The sequence below is a fragment of the Dysidea avara genome, chromosome 1, assembly GCF_963678975.1.
Source record: "Dysidea avara chromosome 1, odDysAvar1.4, whole genome shotgun sequence".
NCBI classification, from domain to species: domain Eukaryota; kingdom Metazoa; phylum Porifera; class Demospongiae; order Dictyoceratida; family Dysideidae; genus Dysidea; species Dysidea avara.
The window spans coordinates 58967316-58988956 of NC_089272.1; the positions used below are offsets into that span (position 1 = coordinate 58967316).

At 38.9% G+C, this 21641-nt stretch overlaps 1 protein-coding gene across 1 annotated transcript in view; it reads left to right on the plus strand.

The window, feature by feature from the left end:
* Window positions 1-21641, plus strand: part of LOC136238102 (uncharacterized) — a 123531-nt gene that overhangs the window by 65685 nt on the left and 36205 nt on the right. Inside the window, exons 11-12 of the mRNA XM_066028434.1 lie at window positions 753-2833; window positions 17743-17779. Of these exons, the coding sequence (XP_065884506.1) occupies window positions 753-2833; window positions 17743-17779 (2118 nt within the window). The remainder of the gene's footprint in view (window positions 1-752; window positions 2834-17742; window positions 17780-21641) is intronic.

Below are 21641 nucleotides of genomic sequence, written 5' to 3' on the forward strand. Positions count from 1 at the left end.
CCTAAAAAATTGTTATTTATTGACTGAAATGCCACTAAATTCAACCTCTTAGTACCTATTTTCAAAAAATTTCTTGGGGGGGCATGCCCCTAGACCCCATAGTTTCAGCATGCTGGGTGCGCACACCATAATATAAGGCCACTCCAAATAAATTCTCTGCTTCCCGTCCTGGACTCAAGCATATTTGCATGCGGGCAAGCGGTCCATTTCCATTATTTCATTATAAGATTGACAGCTTTTCAAACCATTATTTGCCTGGCACAACCATAAAAAAATTGCATAAAAGCATGCTTACGCTTGTTCCTTCCTTTTTAAGTTGCAAAAATAGCACAAATGTGAAGTTTGCGCTGACTTGATAGCACTGCATGAGCTGACATGAGGTATGCAACAATAACCGGAAAATAATGGAAGAATACGGAATAATGGAATAGTTAGAGCTGACAGTAACTAGATGCGGGCGGTGGACGGGAAACAGAGAATTTATTTGGAGTGGCCTAATCTGAAACATGTCATATAAAAAGGTCCACTTTTCTTCTAAAAGAACCTACCCAGATAAAAGTCTGGCTACGGCCCTGCAACTAATACTACCACCAAATCATCTATGTGACTTTCTGAACAGTTGATACTTTTAACAAAAAACCATGAACTTTTGTATTTGTGATCCCTGTTATTACATAAATTGTATTGCAACATACTCTGTAGTACTATATACAATGCTTAACCATTTTCACATACTTTATGCACCTTAATAGAGAGTCAACTAAATGATGAAATGGTGAAGTATATGCTAGAAGCCAGGAAGACTGGCATTACAATAAAAGTAAGGTATGGCAAAGCTTTATTAATTGGATCTTGTGGAGCTGGAAAATCAAGTTTTTTCCATTTACTAATGAAGAAGAAACATAAACAAAACAATATGAGTACAGGGTTAGCTGACTCACATCATGTTACTGTTGCAATGAAAACTACAGCTAGGGAAATTTCTAAGACTACTGGAAAGGAAATAGAATTTGTAGAATTGGATTTAGACAAAGAAATGCTTCAGTTAAGATCACGTCTACAGGAAAAAGTATCCAACCAGTCTTCTCCTCAACTGGATTCCAGCAGTCCTCAAACAATTGATACCCAAATACTCACTGGTGTAGAAACATATTTAGCTGCTAATGTATCTTCAGAAGAAGATAACCAAAAGGATTTATCAGAAGTATGGGAAATTTTAACTTTTATTGACTCAGGTGGTCAGCCATCATACATCAACATGTTACCTACAATTAACAGCTCTGCAATGATCACATTCATAGTATACAACATGGAAGGTGGCATTAAAAGTCTTGATAATCCAGTTACTGTGGCTTGTAGAGACAGAAATGGCCAAAATGTATTTAAGCCATACCCTCTCAGTTACAATAATCTTGAGCTAATAAAAAACTTAATAGCATTTACCAATAATATGTTCTTACGCAAAATGCAATTCTTAGAAAAAGTTTGCTTTAAAAAAGGCAACTGTGTATCTGCTTTGGCCCTTATTGGGACCCATGCTGATAAAACCGATAAATCAGCCATCAAAGAAATGGACAGGGTTTTGGATTCAACGGTTGCTGATGCTGAACTACAGCATGTGTGGGCACAAGTGAATCCAGATACTGAATGTTTAATTCCAATTGATAACACAACTGCAGGACAGGACTATGAAGATAGAAATGCTGGAAAAATTCGTGAAAGACTTCATGAGATTCTTCAAGAACAAGATATCTATGATGTACCAATTGTTTGGATACTAATTGAACTTGAAATTCGTAAACTTTGTCAGAAGAGAAATTGTAGTATTATATCATACAACGAAGTATTGGAAATATGTAAACAAAAGGATTTAAGCACTGATCAAACGTTCATCAAGAATGGACTAAGATTTCACCATTTGTTTGGGGTACTGTTATATTATGAAAATGTAGAAGGGATGAAAAATGTGATTATCACTGATCACCAATGGTTACTAGATAGGTTGACTGCAATAGTTGCTCACTCCTATGAAGCTAACAAAGATACAGCAACGAAAAATAATTTTATGTACAGAGGAATACTGGATGAAAAATTACTCGATAAACTTGATTTGTCATCTGAATTTGTTAATAATCACATGGAAGCACTTAATATCAAAAAATCATTTTTAAACCTTTTAGAACACTTGAAAATACTTACTCCTATAAGAAGTCACAAAGGCTTTGTTCAATACTTCATGCCATCTCTCCTTCCTAGCTGTGATTTAAATTCAAAGCAGCAAAATATACTTGAGAGTTATGGAATGTCTATGACAGATGATGGTTTCACCATAGAACCTCTACTGATCCAGTTTACATTAGATGACATTGATGACAAAAGTGGTACGCTTCCAAGAGGAGTGTTTTGTTGCTTAGCTGTTGAACTCCTTCAAGATAAATTTAAGGAGAACGTTCAGTGGAGAAAAGACATGAGCAATTTGGGAGTTTTTCAAAATTTAATTACTTTTTACAAAAGTGATAACTGCTATATTACCTTGGTAGACAAAATATTCTATTTGGAGGTACACATCAGAAGAAAAGAAAAAATACTTAACTCTTCCTGCTATCAGATATATAGTGACATTAAAGATGCATTGAATCAAGTTGGGAAGCAGCTCGGTTTGTTTAACTTTAGCCTTAGCTATGGATTTCTGTGCATGTGTAAGGATTGTAATCAAAAAGAGACACACTTAACAAAGTTTACTCCTAATGAAGATGAATACTGTTGTTGTTATTATAGCAAACGAACTAAACTCACCAGGTCACATACCATTTGGTTTGAAGATGCTTCCAAGGTACCTACTTGTGTTATATGCAAATGTTGAAAGTATAAGGGTTGGGTGATATGATATCAAAAGTACCGATATAATACATTTCAAAGTGGTATAAATACAAAGTATTGATACCACTGTACAGTTAACAGTGTATATCATTACTCGATGTCAAAAGAGTTAATACTGATACTGGGAGATCACAATATACTTAATAAAAAATTTAGTCAGGCATCTAAACAAGTTTATGCGGACATTCCGGACAAAGCTCCAATATTTTACTTATGACCTTAACTTCCAATTTTTGGTAGGAGCCAGCATATCCTAGCAACCACAAGGCCAGATCTAGCAGTACGGCTGGTATGGTTTTGGCCATACCAGCTTAGGACAGCTATTTTACAAAGCATGCATGTATGATTAACAAAATGTGCACGTGTGATTATGGCAAGCCTCATGTCAGTTCAAAATTCTGCTTCATCAGTGGACTTGCATTTTAATTTGCAAGATATTCCCTTGAAGCCACACCAACCAACTAATTTTGCTTTTACAAAGAGATGCTTTGGCCAAACCAAGGTGGTATATCGATTATTTCAGCAGCCGTCATGGTTTCAATAGGTTAAACAACCTTATGCTACTTCATGTCCACAAGGAGTATACAGGCTCATTAGATTTTAAAGAGTGTTATCAATAGGTTTACTGGTGATTGGCCTGCAAGGCATACCATATTTTCTACAATGTAGCCAACAATGTGTACAAATATGATTTTGTGTTTGACTGTTTTCACATTATTCTCACAAAATCACTAGTAATTTTAAACATAAAATTTGATGCTGAAAGTGCTCCAGATCCATTTGAGAGCACTAAATTTTCAAAAATTTCCTGGGGGAAATGCCGCCAGACTCCTCTACATTTAGCTGCTCCACAGCTGTGTTTACTTTGGCAACAGCTGATTATAGTCTACTCAGATGGCCTGACCACCATTCAAGCCGGCCCTGAACCAACACATGCTTTATAAACCATTGTATATATGAGGCTTGTTACCTGTTAGTTTTTCAACTCATAACAATATTTAAAACTAGCTAGAGTTTGTATAGTGTTTGTTGTAACTTTACAACAGTTCCATATATATGTAACACATAATTATTTACTGTAAAGTATAACTATATTATACTACAATGAGGGTCAATGGCTATATAATTATGTATATAGAAGCCACAGGTAAAGTTTTCCATACAGGGGTTCATGTCTTTCCTTCAGTCATTGTCCATCCCCATCTTTTAGGAGGAGGTGCATTAACCATGCTTTGAATACTGCTGCACTATATTCCAGCTTGATAAGCTACTCGCTTGTTGTGTTGCATCAAGGCATCCTGCATTGGGGGCAATTTTTCAATTTTTTTTCCTTCTGGCATAACAGGACCATATCAGCAAAAGGATGCAGTGCCATGTATGTAACTGAAGGCACATGTTACTTGTTACATCACCATAACACTTCCATGCTTCCCATGATGCCTTTTTGCCTCGTCCAAAAATGGTGATGTAGTGTCACATCCCATAAAGCAATGGAAGGATCAAGGATTTCTCTATGCCTAGACTCTCATAATTCTTCCCAGAACCAAAGCTACCCGTATGCTTACATCTTGACACAAAGCAACAAAGCAACAAATGATTAAACATGCCAACAAGGATTATCACCATATCTGTGTCGATTGTACGCACCAGACAGTTGGTGCAACCATTTTTTCAGTGAATCTTGTAGGTGTATTACTAGCCTCAGTAGCCTGGTGTCTACCTCTTCATGATCACAGTGCAACATGGGTCTATTGGCTCCTCAAACAACAGCTGTAACTCCAGTTGTTACAATGACTTCTATTCATAGCAGCAACCTTGTCTGATAGAAATGTAAATAACTCTTGTTTTTTGTTTGAGTCATGCAAGAAATCAGTCCACTTTCCTGGTACTGTAGCTTGGTCTTACCAACAACCTTTCTCCTAATGTCTTTACTACGCTTTTCTCAAAGTCAACTCTTTAATACTGCTGGAAATATATTTGTCCCAAACAATATCAACATGTTTACAATTTTCAAACTACTTTATGATGTGAGGAACAAAGATTTGATTGGCAGCATACTCATCAAAAGTTACAATGTTTGTGACAGGAAGGAAGTGCACAAAAGCAGCTTTATCAAGAAGTTTCACATCAATGGACTCAGGTGGATCAATATGTGCATCCTGCATCAAAATGGTCAGTAAATCAGATTTCTTCCCTACATGTGACCCAATCTTGGAATACCGGTCTTATCACCCATGTCAGCAGATTCAATTTTCCACCCAGAACACAAGCTACATGAATAAACTATCTAATTTCACTATCAAAATCAGCTAGATTTGAGTGGTCTGGTTTTGCTGGCTGCTTTTCCCAAGCCCAGTGGCAATCCATACATGCAGTGTGGGGCCTTAGTGGAGCTGTGGTCAGCCTGGGGATGGCTGTATGTGACTGTACAGCTCCGTGGTGTTGAATAAGTACCTCTGCTGTGTATTTCCTTTCATTTTAGCCAATTTTGAGACCCAAATGGCCCATAACTTGGCCTAATTCATCCCTACGCCTTCCTTTTTCAATTTTTTGAACAGCCTCTTTCCCTCCTTCTGAGCCCCTGCCTCCCTCCCCTTTTGGAGCTTGCCTGATACAGTCAACCATGGTGTAAAAACTATCAAACATGGCGGGAAATTTAATTGTTGGCTACTTGCACAGTGGATGCTCTGGAAGGTAAGGAATTGGTGTAAACTGTGTGAAAATTTGGTACACATAACTTCAACCATTGGTGAGCTACAACACACTAAATACATAAACCAGTGTTTCTCGATACTTTTAAATAGGCGATAAGACCGGTTTTCCCAGACTGGGTCACAAATGCAATTTTCCTTCATTGGCAAGTGAAGGGGAAAAGGGTGATTTTTGTGACTGAAGAATGCAGTTATATCTGTTATGCATAACAATACACAAGTGAGAGAACAATTGCAAGGCTACATACTTCTTCAATGAGATCTTTCTTGCCTTTGCCTTGGGCCTTGGACAGTTAAAAGGAGGAAAATAGTTTTTCTTAATAGGATCATGAATAGACCTTGCAAGATCAGTTATCACTTTTTGTAGTACCTGGAATACTGAAGTTTTCCTAGATCACAAATTTCTTGCACTGTGTTAACCACAGACTCATCTAAATCATTTCAAGTGTCCAGAGCAAGTAATTCATTAGTGTCCTCAAGGAAGGGATTTCCCATTTCATTGATCACTTCAGTTAGGCTCACAACTTGTTCTTTGAAACTTTTTACATGGAAAACCCTTCTTTATGGTGACAGCCACATTCCAGCTTTTTTGGTTCAAAACAATCAGTTTAAGACTCCTTCAATAACCTTGCTTGTTCAAACCCTGAAACCCTGATACCATCCATTTTCTGAAAGCCACAGGATTCTCAGTTAATCCAATTTCACCCCAGATCTTTTTGCTACTGCATTGTTCTGTTCATGGGCTTGATAGATTGGGATGGCTGAGAATCTGTTGATAGTTTTGTTGATAACCCGATTCCCAAGCTCCTTAAAATCATTAAGGATGGATGTTGGTAGGCTTTCCATATCATGGATGTGTATCGGGATCCATCATGTGTGGTTATGGTGGTCAAGAGCAGTGAATCATGGAGCCAATGCTTTCAGACTTTCAATATAAAGTGAAAAGTTTCTTTCACAGTTTGCTGTACTGAAAATAAGGCCCAAAAGTTCAATGTCGAGAATTGTATTCCAATACTGGAATGTTGGGCTTATCAGTGACATTTTCTGTATCCGGCATGCATTCTTGGCTTCATCACTGTGTAAATCCTTCACTTTGTAGGAAAGCTTCTGTTTGCAACTTTGCTAGCTATAGAGCCAGTGCAGTTACTTGGTGAGCAAGCCTTGTTTTAGTCAGATGAGAGGCCTTAAGAAGTGAGTCTGTAGTACCCGTTTATGCAATTTCATCTAGTGTGAGTGCATTAGTTCATCCAGATCCTTCTAAGTAGTCACCGTAATTATGTCTTCCACATTGCCATTTTTATGTGCAGGCCAGCGTTGAAACCAGGTCAGGTCATCCGGGTCAACCGGGTTGTATCGAACAATCGATATACTCGAACTGGTTCACCAATTTCTTATTTTAATACAACAATAAAAAGCCACGCACACACTCATGTAACATTAATTAGAACCCAAAAAACTTGTCTAACTAGTTTTTACCATGTGTTCTGTTAGTTTATGTCATCAGTGATGTCATCTTGTCTCATAACTCTCGCTGTCCGCGACGCTCCCCAAACAAACATAGTATCTTCAGGGTTGAGCCAACCCTTGATCTTCTTTCTGGCAGCTATTGTTGCCTTTCTCTTGGGACGGGTACTAGTTGGTGAAATTGTCGAATCATCAGCACGGGTAATATTTTCACCAATCATTTCTGATTCACAACTGCTATCCTCAATGGGTACTGTAGTGACAGCTTCCTCAGTCCTATCACTGCTCTATGTATTCTGGACAGGTGATTGATCTGTTCCTATAGCATGACTCTAATGACCTTCATCTTCCTTGCTAGGCACTCTATAGGATACAGACTATTCAAAGGTCGATAACTACGTGGTGACACAAACACTTTAGCTGCTCTTACTCTTTGATCTCTTCCCACAATTAATTCTGATATCTTGCCCACTTTCCATCGACCACGAGGTAAGTTGTCTTTTATAAGTACCACTTCTCCAACTCGGGGTGACCCAGCTTCCTTTGTACTCTTTCCCTTAAGCTTAGCATATACTCATTATCCCACAAACTCCAAAATTGACTTAAGCGTTTCTGACCTCGTTTCCAAGTTTCCAATAATTGTTGTGCAGTGGTCGGTTTCTCCACCTCATAATCTGGGTCAGACTCATCATCTCCACCTATATTAGGGATAATATGCTGGGAATGTAATGACAGGAAATCTGATGGTGTGAGTACTGTACTAGAGTTTATGTCATCATCAACATACACAAGAGGACGCGAGTTCACTATGGCTTCAACTTCAATTAAAACTGTTGATAGTTGCTTCTCAGTTAAACGTTCATTACCCAGTGTCTTTCTGAGGGATCTCTTAGTTATCCCCACTAACCTCTCATAAAATCCCCCCATCCATCGGGCTAATTCAACTATAAATTTCCACTGGATCCCTTGTCTAACAGAATAATCACGAACCTCCCATTGTACTCCAGGCTTTGTTAAGGGTTGCCTTAGCCACCTTAAACTGTTGAGCATTGTCAGATATAATCTGACGTAGTACTCCTCGTCGTGCCATAAATCTTCGTAAACATAAGACAAATTCTTCTGCTGTCATGCCTTCAACAAGCTCAAGATGATGAATAGCTCGGACAGCAAGACACGTGAACAAGCATACCCATACTTTCTTGGAAATGATCTCAGTATTTGTTTCTGATGTCTGTACAAACTGCTTGATGTAAAGTGGCCCGAAGTAGTCAACTCCCATGAACTCAAATGGAATCGACTTGGCAACCCGTTCTCGAGGCAAAGGCGGCATCTCAGGCATTGCAAATGGAATCTTTTTTCATCAATATCTGAGAGGTCTGGTCTCTTCACTCGATCATCTGAGGGACCCTCCTCTGAAAAAAGTTTAGCTTCATATAGAATTCTAGTACCTTTGACTTCCCTCTCTGATTCTCTTTTGACAGTTTCATCAATCATCAACTCTGGGTGTGGCCATTGTTTAATTGGGTTTGTCAACCAAAGTGGTCCATTCCACCAAATGGAAGAAAATAATTCTTCTAGAGAATTTCCTCTGGTAGCCATGTCAGCTGGGTTATCCTTAGATGAAACGTGAGAAAAGGTTACTGCTTCTAATTACTTGATTTCTCTTACTCTATTAGCAACAAATATTGATAGGGGTTTGGTAGTCTCCAACTAATACAACACACACAAAGAATCAGTAAATAGATGGCACGCTACCTTCAGATGTAGCTCCTTCAACACAAACTTCAGGGCTCTTACACCAATGAGCACACCCAACAGCTCTAGTCACAGGATAGTTGTTCCTTGTGGGGCTAAATGAGTCTTGGAGAAAACCAATCTGCTTTGTAGACATCCCCAAACGACTGGTGTAGATAGACAGTAGTAGCATATGCCATCCCTGAGGCATCACAAAAACATACCAAACGGTATTCAATCAGGTCAGACTTCTCACAGATCCCATCGTGTCTAGGTAGGTGATATGTTGAAATAACTTCAAGTTGCTTGCTAACAGCCTCCCATTCTTCCAAACATTCATTGTTCACTTTCTCATCCCACTTGCACTTGTTTATCCACTATTTCTTCATAAACAATTTGGCCTTCAGCGTAATTGGTGAAAAAAAACCTAGCGGATCAAAAATCGAAGAAACTTGTTGGAGAATCTCCCTCTTGGTTGTTGCGACCTTAGATTCATGGGAATCACTCTTGTAGCTCACAGGAATAGACAGTGTGTCATGAAGCACGTTCCAACTAACTCCCAGTACTTTCTGGTGTGGCTTAACTGCCTTGTCTGATTCTGGAATGTGTTCTATAAATTCCTTCGAGTTGTATGCCCACTCTCGTAGGTTCATTGAAGCAGCTTCAAATAAACCTTTAGCTCCAACAAACAATGACTTGGCTCCATCAACAGGGTCAACCCCAGTGATCAAATTGTCGACGTATATATCTCTATGTAAACCCTTTGCGATGGGGTCACTGCTACTCTGTAAATGGTAGGTGATCGTTGCTCCCAACAGAAAGGGGCTTGATATCACCCCAAAGGGTACTCAACAAAACCTGTAGATCTGCAAGTTGTTGTCCAAGTTGGTGTTTGTTATATCCTTCAGCCAGAGAAAGCGTGTGAAGTCTCTATCATGAGCCTGCAGTCCCACATTCAGGAAAGCTTTCTCAACATCTGCTACTATGCTGATAGGGGACATTCTAAATCTAAGCAACAAACCATACAAATTTGGGAGCATCACGGGACCTCTGTATAAACAATCATTCAAACTTTTGTCACCCTTTCTCACCTTAGCAGATGCATCGTATACTATACGTACCTTAGTTGTACTCTTGGATTGGGGTGATCACTGGATGGTGTGGTATATTGGACCTTCATCTGATTTTCTGGATACTCTTTCAATCACTCCTCGTCTGAGTTGTTCTTGGATGATTTCATCATAAATATTGCTTGAGAAGTTCAGGTGATTTCAACAACTTCTGTGACATTGATCTAAGACGGCCAACCGCTAGCTGGTAGTTCTGGGGTAAATCTGGTTCCTTATCTTTCCAAGGCCAGGTTACCATGTATCTTCCTTCCGTGAACACAACGGTTTTATTATATTGCTCTAAAGCTTGATCGTCATCAGACGTTATGGGTGACTCTGTTATTCCTAAAGATTCCAAGTTCCAGAACTGTTCTAAGTTTGGCTCGCTCAATAGTGGTGGGTCAACACTGGTTAGCATGTGGGCAGTCGAATTAACACCTGTGGGTGGTATTCCTATGGTACTAACTAACAAAGCTGGGTCTCCTGGAGATTTGTTCTCTGTTTGACAACGTCCACCTATGATCCAACCCAATCTGGACTGAAACAAGCACAAACCTGGTCATAAATCAATCTTTCTTGGTAGCAACAAGTCAAAGTAATAGTCATTTCCCACAAGCATCTCAACAGGACAGGAATCTGGCTTGACTGGAAGTACATCAGCCAGTTTGCTTTCCAACCCTTCTGACTTGAGGAAGGTGGTATCTTCTGGTCACAGTTGTGATCTAGTTATCCTTCCAGTTATGTTCAGAACGACGCTAAAGTCTAGAGTCATTGCTCTACCATCCTCTAGAAGAAGCTGCAGCTTACTGGGCATGTACTGAAGATACTTTGGTCTCTCTGTCCCAAATATAACCATGGCAAGCCTTTCCGGTGTGCTCAATTGTAAGTTAAGATCTTTGGCTACTTTCTCTGTAACATAAGTCCTCTGACTTCCGGAATCCAGTACCATACGAGTGGAGGTTGAAGAATCACCTGATAGGTTTCTTACCATACAGGTAGCTGTTTGCATTTGGACTTGACTGTTAGAAGCTACCAGGGTACTATCAATACCATCGCTGACACTAATATTTTGAGATTCAGTAACTGCATGGGGCTGATCAAACAGCCTGTGGCAAAGGCTCCGATGATGACTTGGCTTGTTACAGTGGGCACAAGGTCAGTCTCTCTTGCAATCCTTTAGAACATGTCCTTCAATTTATCTCTTCTGGCCTGCAAGGTGGTGAACTTAAAACATTCGTCTGACCAATGATTCTCACTACAGTAAATGCACTTCATTGGTATAGAATGCTGCCTGGTTGCTGTAACACTTCTGCCACTGCCTGCTAGTAAGCCTCCTGCGGTTGATTTCAGATAAGAGTGACCAGTCCCTTCTCTTTGTGAAATTTTGCCTGGAAACTTTACTGGGTTTTGTGTACTACGGGGTTCACCTCCTGCCATCTCTAGTGCCTCAATATGCTTTCCAAGTAATTTGCGTAGCTTTGACACGGTCCACTCTTCCCCATCTTCCTTCAACATAAACAATCGATATATATATATAACTTTCTGTGGCAATTTCTCAGTTATCAGTGCGACAAATGTCTATGATTAACATCTTCCCCAATAGCCTCTAAGCTCCTCAAATGCTGTTCAGTGGTATCAAAACATTGTCTCAGACTACTTGTCTGGTTAATGGCAGCAGGAAGGTGAGAAAGACTATGGTAGTGAGCATCGATTATTTGTTGGGGGCTTCAAATCTGCGTTTCAAAACATCCACTACAACTTCATAATTGCTGTTGGACAATTGGTATCCTGAAATAGCACCCAAAGCATCCCCCCTCAACTTTGATTTTAAGTAATTAAACTTGTCGACAGATGAATAGCTTGCTTTATGAATGGAAGCCTCAAATTGGTCCCAAAACTCCTGCCATTTCAGGACGTCTCCATCAAATGGAGTAATCTCTAATTGAGGTGGCCTAATAGGACCATGTGCTGGTTGTGACCAAATACTAGCAATGTTAATACTAGTTGACGTGCTTAATGAAGTTGCTTGTGTTGTGTTAGTGACTCTACCTTGTGCTTCTAATCCCCTTCGTACTCTCTCTAGTTCCTCTTTCAGTACCTTCAACTCTGAGGTCTTCGTAACCACACTTTCAATTAGGTCAGCATCTTCGTCCAGTACCCCTTGAAACTATTCTGCACCATCTTTGTCATTACTCTGATCATAAGCTTTGACCAGTTTATTATTTGCTGACTCTAGCCTTGTTAATTTCACCTCCAGGCTTAATAACACTCTCCCTACTGCCATATGGAGGCGCGAAACATCTTCCACATTGTGGCGGTACTTTTCTTGTAACAATTTTTGGGCTTCCGTTTCTTCTTTAAGTAATGCCTTCTTCTCCCGTGTTCATGAACTCTTCAGTGAACTTATGACCGGCATTCTTCGCCCTATGTTTCAACCAACAAACAAAGTATTCAAACAATAAACTTTACTCGCCTTCTGTGGTATCGTTATCTAATATGCCACGGTACCACGACTTCTAGGTTTGGGGTTCAAAGTAAACAAAACGAAGGCGGCGGATCGGTTTGAAATCTCAAGAAATCACCTTCCCGGGTTTCGGCACCATGTATCGAACAATCGATAGACTCGAACTGTTTCACCAATTTCTTATTTTAATACAACAATAAAAAGCCACGCACACACTCATGTAACATTAATTAGAACCCAAAAAACTTGTCTAACTAGTTTTTACCATGTGTTCTGTTAGTTTATGTCATCAGTGATGTCATCTTGTCTCATAACTCTCGCTGTCCGCGACACGGGTCACATTTTGTCCGGATAGTAGCAGCAGTCTGTAGCACGAAACCGTGTCCATGGCTGTCTGCAAGCTTACATGGAGCCATGCCCACTAATCGATTGCTGTTGTACGAGTTGTATATAGTCTAGTCTTGCAACGGGATAAGTATTTTGTGAACCACACCCACTTTAATATATCGGGAAAGTGTAATACTAGATATACACGAAACCATACCCAATTGCTATCTGTAGCTACGTGGAACCAAACCCACTGACTGATTTTAAATTATAGACTAACCGGTTTAGTTATCACAAAACTACTTGTTTACTCAATACATTAATCGAACGTTAAAAATGTACAGTGTAGTCTCGCTCACTCAAGACTAGCCAAAACATAGCTCTTAGACTTAGCGCACGCTTCGGCTTTAATTAATCCCGGTCAGTGGATCATCCGGGTCAGCAGTAGTGACCCGGTTTCAACACTAGTGCAGGCCTCCTAACATAGCTATAAACTTGTTCTCTCCATGTGTTTCAGGCCATTTCCACTGAACGAACTTAGCAAGAGCAAAAAGTGGTGCATCAAAGGCCATTACTGGAATGAATTTGACCTAGATTAAGAAATTCTGTAGCATGTTGTAGCATATTAATCCAATGCTTAATCATTGCAGCTGTAGCTGCTACTTTTTCATAGAACAATGGTAAGAGCTGTATAAGGCTGGCAGGCAGGTTTTCTGATTCATCTTGCAAAGAAGCATGAAATGCTGACCAGGAAAGAGCATCTCCACTTTCAATATGATTTTTCTCCAACAACTTACTCGCATGAGCCAACTAGATGTTTTCCTTTAACCGTGCATTCACCAGTTGATCTTCTTGTGATATATTCTGGTACTGTTAATTGGTGTGAATAGACAATTTTGTTGTTTGCAAGGCAACAGCTGGTATACAGTTGTGGCAACTGGTGACTCTTTATAACATCAGGTAATTGTAAAGTTAGGTTATTCTGCATATTTCCAAATTTTACAGAAGTACATAGAAACTTGAAACAGACTGATTCCTGTGCCATAAAATGAACCCTTGGAGGTTGTACTTGAAGGATTATGATCCAGATTACCAAGTGCACCAACAGTAAATAGCCCATTTTGCAACTGAGCAGGAACCACTGCCTTTTTATCATAAAAGCCCTTACAAGACAGCAGTTGCTAGCTGATTCTCAAGCTGAATAATTCTATCACAACTTAAACAGAGACCCAAGTTACAACTGTGTGACAATCTTTTTAGATCTGGTTTCTGTGTGTATCTTCATTCCAACATACAGTGGCAATGGTAGTACCCTGTCATAATGCCTTGATTTAGCAGTAGAGGATGTACATGAATGGAAGTTGAACAGAATCATTTGTGAGATTGTGAAACTAGCTTGTGAGTCAGTAGTATCTTGATCTTTTAAGTCAGTACCATTTAAGAGCAAAGACACAAATGTTTTTAGAGATGATGGTACTGATGCTTGATGGCAACCAATAAGAAAATTACCATCAAAGGTGGAGCTTTTGTAGCCAATAATCTTTATACGTACTATTTTAACTGCCTTGGCCAATATCAATGTTGCATTGTCATAATTAAATTCCATCATCACCTGCTTCAACATCTGCTGCATGCCTTGTTCAAACACCAGAATCATTCTTACCATCGCTTTGTTCTTGAGCTTGTGGAAATCGCACTAAAAGCTTTTCGTTAAGTTAACTTCTTTGACCTCCTTTGTGAAACTAAAACAGTTTAACCGCTTTTCATATACAACTGGTGAAAATCTGAAAACTAAAATAATGCATGCATCCCTTCTTCAACACAGTTCTCTATGTATGTACACAATTCCACAGAAACTCTTTCTTTTATTTTCTTTTCTTCAGATGAACTTTCAGTTTCCAATTCATGTTGATGTACCAACGATCAATAGCGATTTCTTATATCTATTAGACACTGCAGATGGTATTTAGCATCAATTGCTACTAAATCACAACCCTCCATTCTTGCTATCAATTCTGCTTCTTGTAGCTCAATAGCCATATGTCTCATGGTTTCATCTACGTCAAATGTTCTAAATTCATGAAGATGTCCATCTTTTCTCTGACAAAAACATTTTTTCCATAGAACAATGTATATATCGTTTCATTTCATCATTACCATATTTTGTATTACACTTGCTTCTCTTTTCACTGGCTCTTTTCAGCTTTTCTTTATTTTCAAATAACATGATGTATGCTACACAGCCTGATTCTCAACCAATTAATCTACAGTTATGTCTACTTCAGATTAAGTGCTACAGGCAACATACCTAGAGCTCTGGAAGAATTAATGCTATCCAAGAAGGAGCTATAAGGTGCTGCCTTGGCCAAAGCTCCCTCTTTATTTAGTGGGAATTTCGAAGGTTCTGTGGTGTCTTACTGACAGATCAAGCACATCCTCAAGTCCATTTTCATAAATTCACCTTCACTGATAAAACTGACATGCTAAATTAGCTGTAAAAACAGATACTCACCTTGCCATGTGCTCAAGAAACTCAAACCCATGATTGTAAAATTTCAACTATTTAATTATGTACCAAATACCAGTTGTATTGTATTGTTCAGTTTCACATAACATGATATAACACATGTTTCTTATAACACATAATTATGTACATTAAAACACATGTTTTCTGGTGACACATTATTATGTACATTGTGCAGATTCTGTAAAAAATAACTTAGACCATTTTAGAGAGAGGGTTTTGAGGGGGGAGCTAAGGTTATATGAGGCGGCTCCTACCAAAAGTTTAATTTGAAGTTAAGGTTGTAGGTAATTATATGGAAAAAATTGGTGCTTTCGTCCATAATGTCCATATTTGGCTAAGCTTTGGCATTAAGCCGCCTGAATATTTGGCAGATCATTGAAATGAACGCTGCTATTGTGAACATCATAAGCAGGCACTTGATTAAAATACTGTTTGTAAAAATCATGTGTTGTATGCTAAGATACTCTTATTGCACAAGATTTTGTCCTGTATTGGTATAATATTATACCTTCAAGAAAACATCAATATTGAATGGAACCAAAATTCTAGTATTGCCCATCCCTATTATTTAGTCTTCACACATGCATGTGTAATAGTTGGCTGATATGTACAGCCCAAGAGCTACAGGTCCATGGGTGAGGGTGTATCACGCAAACTAAGTGGACACATGATATCACTGATATGTACATACCATGCCTATTGCAGGTACTGTAGGTGACCAATCACCCAACACAAGTGCAATCACAGATTCATTTCATATATATAACTACATGTCTGAAAACTTAAGTTATGTGTTGTCAGCAGGTACCAAATGTGTAGTTGATAAGACATAGGGATTCCATGGGAAAAGTTCATTAAAGTTACTTTATATACAAGTGTTTTAAGGCTTTTGCATCATTTAAAGAGTTTAGTATGGTCTATAAAGAGGGTAGCTAAGCTCAAGTTATCTGTAGTAGTGTGGGTGTAGTGTACCTGTAGCGTATCTGTAACTGGAGTAATGACACTAGTTCTCACCTTAAACTCACTATAATAGACAACAAAATACTTCTACCTGTGTGCTTTTTTTGTGATAAAATTTCACACTCACATGTCAGTGAGTATTCATTAACCCAAATTTTCAACTTTAAAGTTAGGTCGCTTAATGATACATGCATATATAATGCACATTATATGCAATACAACTTTACAATTTTATTGATTATTAATTAAAATATTACCTGTAAAATTATTGTATATACACATAAGCATATACTTTATTCACTAATTACTACTAGATGTTTGTATTTAATGTAATTTGTTGCAATGCAATAAATTGAAGTTAACATGCCTTGGTGTGGGCGTAGAATGGATACAGTGTAAACCTACGTACCCATACCATAGTAAATGAAACCAGCATCCTTTAGTGATAAACTAGTTTTTCAGGTAAAGTAATTAAATTCAGCAAAACTGAATCCAGAAAATGACTGTAAGGTCCATTAGACCAACATTGTACATTAGCAAAGTAGCCCAGTGCTAGCACCACAAATTGAAATAAATGCATTTGTTTCAGGTGAAACTTGAACCAATCTTATAGGATACATGAGACGTAATGACATCATAATGATTCATTGTAATAAACTGGCTTGACAGGTTTGAGATCATGCCATAGTGCATGGTGTGTTCGCGGACAGACATCATTTATGGCTGTTACATATTCCTAATGCGCATAATTTCACCATGCATGTACCCTCGGTATTTGCCCATTGGATATATGAATTGTTTCCCTTCATGTGTGCATAATACCAACTAATATGGTATAGTGTTGCTACAATGGGGTGATAGGGAACTGAGGAAGTTTGGGGAGAATTTGGGGTGGATGAATGCTAATTATCTGTGCACAGCCAAACCAAATCAATTATGCTAAATTTAACTAGTATGATTATTCATTGGTTGCTGCTATCACGTTGTGTTGCTATGCATATATGGTGCATTGCTGCAATCTTGTACTAATTGGAAGACATATTTGCTTCATGGTCAACTGTAAATCCAGTTATGTATAGTGCCATATCCACAATGCTTGTCTGCGTGGCTTGTGCAAAAGTTATATTACACCCTACTCCAACAATTTCCTCAGTTGCCCTTTCCCCAAAGTACTTATGTATAGATATCTGTATGAATGTTATTTATGTTTTGTTCTGTTATGTATATTTTATGGCAATTGTGCAATAATTATGTTATGCGGTAGATATTTGCATGAGTGTTTGTTTGTTTGGTGTTGTTGCGTACATTTTATGGCTTTGTGGAAAATGTTATTGTGGTTAGAACTAGGAAAAAGTAGGCAATAGAGTTAGGTGCGGTGGATGGGTGGTGTGTATAGCTAGGAAAACATTATATAGTCATGTCTATTTTGTATGTATACATACAGTACTAAATACATGATAAGTGGTGATTGCACCCTGGGGGTGTGCACAGCTTGAATATGCTGAGTGCACACCGCCCCGGGGTGTTACCACACCAATCAGCATGTTAACACTACCTTTATTGTAGAAACTGTCTCAACCAGATGATAATATACAACCACAAGGTACGCCTGTACATAGTGATTCATTCATATATACTGTATGCATCCTATACTGCAATGGCTACTAAAGCATTAACAAATGTTTGGCATGACTTAAGTTTGGCGAATCAGCACACAAAAAGTTTGGTGGATGAAAGTTTGCAAACTTACTGTACCATGCAGCCAATAATATAATTAAGGTTGGCAAATCTCTTTGACTTGCCAAATTCACCAAACCTTAGTCACTCCAACTTTTCTCCTTTACAGTGTTTTTATATGTTGTTAAGGTATTGAATTTTGTAAATGCATTTGTATATGCGTAGTTTGTGTCTGTATCACAGAAGATTTAGGAGGTGGGTGGGCTAAGGAGACTGTAGCCCCCCTACCCCTTTCCTTTCTAAGTTAGTACTTGGCCAATAAAATCATAAATCTTCTATGTGTATCAAAAGCAGACTTACTGTATTTCAGGAAATATGCATCATGAACAACACAAATAATGTCTATGTAACTATACCTATTGTTCAACCCTGTTCCAGGAGAGTATAGCTTCCTTTTCCTCAGGAGTTTTTCAAAACAGGTTTTGATTGTGGGTTGCATCTCCAGTTACAAATGTTTTAATTGTGGGTTTTATTCAGATAATTTGCAGTACTTTCCACTATGGCCATAAGAGGTGATTAGTGTGGTTTTTATAAATTACATGATTCAAAAAGTGTTAGTTGGTTTAATTGGTTAGAGTTATCAGCTTCAGTGTAATCAAGACACACGGTAGTGTATCGTGCGGCCCAAGTAGCCAGCGCGCCACACCGTGAGTATATTTACAGGAAGAAAGTAAACGCGATTTTCACACCTTTGTAGCTCCGTGATTCCTTATCCGATTGAAACCAAAGTTGCTACAGAAGTGCCGGCTAGGTCGGGGAGTCTACATTCCAAATTTGAAGAAAATCGCTCCAGCCGTTTCCGAGATACGAGTGGCCAAAGTTTGGGTTTTTTTTCTTCGTTTTTTTCTTCTTCTACTTCTTCTTTTCGCACACTTTGCAAAATCCGCCATAAAACGTGAATTCGTGCTCCAATCGGGGTGATATTTGGTACACTTAAAGGGCTCATTAAAGCGAATCTCAGTACCAAGTTTGGTAGGAATCCGATGAACATTCATGGAGTTATGACCAATTATTTGCGTAAAATAAGGTCGAAAGTCTGTCACGCCCACAGGGTAAACCGCTTGAAGGAATGAGCTGAAAATTGTTATGTAGATGGAGTAACTATCGTAGGAGTGCCTTTTTGTGGTTTGAAAGGAATCCAGTTAAAGGCCATCGAGATATGACACAAAACCCATCCTGTGTCACAATTACGCGATAGATTTTTATGAAGAAAAAAAACTATTAGTTTTCACGCCTACCAGGCAAACCGCTTAGAGCAGTGAGCTGAAAATCGGTGTGTAGCTGGAATAATTATCATAGAAATTTCTTTCAGTAGTACAGAAGAATCGGATTATAAACCACTGAGTTATGATTCCAAAGCCAACTACGTGTAGCATATGCGAGATCGAGATACTCTAATAGAACAGTCACTCTAATAGAGCATTCAGCTTCGTATATAACTTACTCCATTACAAAATTATATGACATTGCAAGTTATTCTGTAGGGAGTTCAGCTACAAACAGTTAATCTTATAGACAATTCAGCTACAAGCAAGTCACCCTGTAGAGAGTTCAGCTACAAATATGTTGCTGTAGAGATTCAGAACATTTTAAGTCACACTGGAGAGAATTCAGCTATAAACAAGTCACCTTGTAGAGACAACAAGTCACTCTGTAGAGAATTCAGCTACAAGCAAGTCACTGTGTAAAGGGTTCAGCTACAAAATAGCTACCCAGCAGAGAGTTCATCTAGATCAGCTACAAACAAGTTACTTTATGCAATGTTCAGTTACAAGTAAGTCACTCTGTAGAGACTTCAGCTACAAACAAGTCACTCTGTAGTACAAACAAGTCACCGTGTAGCTGGAGAGTTCAGCAACCAATCAAAAAAACCACTCTGTAAGAGTTTAGCTATACAAACATGTTATAACTCTATAGAGAAAGTTATAACTCTATAGAGAGATCAGCTAGAAACAATTAGTCATCCATGCAGTAGAGAGATCAGCTACAAGTCATCACCTTATAGAGAGTTTAGTTACAAAGGAACCACCATGTAGAGAGTTCAGCTGCAAACATATCACCCTGTAGAGAGTGCAGCTATGAATAGATCACCCTGTAGAGAGTTCAGCTAGAAAAAGTCATCCTGTAGAGAGATCAGCTAGAAGGATCACCTTGTAGAGAGTTCAACTACAAACAAATCACTCTGCAGATAGTTCAGCTACAAACAAGTCACCCTATATAGAGAGATCAGCTAGAAGAAGTTACCTTGTACAGAGCTCAGCTACAAAGAAACCATCATATATATATAAAGAGTTCAGCTACAAACAAATCATCCTGTAGAAAGTTCAGCTACGAACAGATCACCCTGCAGAGAGGTCAGCTAGAAACAAGTCACCCCATAGAGAGAGCAGCTACAAAGACACCATCCTGTAGAGAGTTCTATTACACACAGATAACCAGTTCAGCTACAAACAATTCATCCTGTAGAGAGAGCTCCTAGAAGATGTTACCTTGTAGATAGTTCAGCTACAAACAACAAACCACCCTGTAGAAAGATCAGCTAGAAGAAGTCACCTTGTAGAGAGTTAAGTTACAAACAAACCGCCACGTAGAGAGTTCAGCTAGAAGAAGTTACCTTGTAGAGAGTTCAGCTACAAAGAAACCATTCTGTAAAGAGCTCAGCTGCAAACAAATCACCTGTACAGAATTCAGCTACAATCAAATCACCCTGTAGCTAGAAGGAGTTACCTTGTAGAGAGTTCCGTTACAAAGAAACCACCATGTAGAGAATTCAGCCACAAACAAACCACCACGTACAGAGTTCAACCAGATGAAGTTACCTTGTAGAGAGTTCAGCTACCAAACAACCATTCTTTAAAGAGCTCAGCTGCAAACAAATCACCTATATACAGAATTCAGCTACAAACAAATCACCCTGTAGAGAGATCAGCTAGAAGAAGTTATCTTGTAGATAGTTCAGCTACAAATAAATCTCCCTGTAGAGAGATCAGGGCCGACCACAGGGGGGGGGGGGGGGGGGTGGCAACTGGGACATTTTTCCACGGGCCCCAGCATGAAAGGGGCCCCAGGAGGCCCCATGAAGGGCCCCCTGAATACCTGTTTAAAAGATCCATATACTCTAATAGAGCAGTCAGATCTAAATACTCTAATAGAGCAGTCAAAGTATTCTTCAGAGGAGCAGTGTAGCAAGCTTATAGATAAGGAGATATGGTTGGTGATGGGTAGTTATTGTCATTGCCAGCAGGTTGTGATCTTTTTTTTTTTTTTTTTGGTCTTCACCTTACAACTTGGGTGAAGGGCCCCACTTTAACTCTTTGCCCTGGACCCCTTAATTTCTCTGGGCGGCCCTGAGAGAGATTAGCTAGAAGATGTTACCTTGTAGATAGTTCATCTACAAACAAATCACCCTGTAGAAAGATCAGCTAGAAGAAGTCACCTTGTAGAGAGTTCAGCTACACACAAACCACCATGTAGAGAGTTCAGCTAGAAGAAGTTACCTTGTATTAGGGAGTTCAGCTACAAAGAAACCATTCTGTAAAGAACTCAGCTGCAAACAAATCACCTGTACAAATAACCCTGTAGAAAGAAGAAGTTACCTTGTAGAGAGTTCAGTTACAAAGAAAACACCATGTAGAGAATTCAGCTACAAACAAATCACCATGTAGAGAGATGAGCTAGAGGAAACTACCTTGTAGAGAGTTCAGCTACAAAGAAACCACCATGTAGAG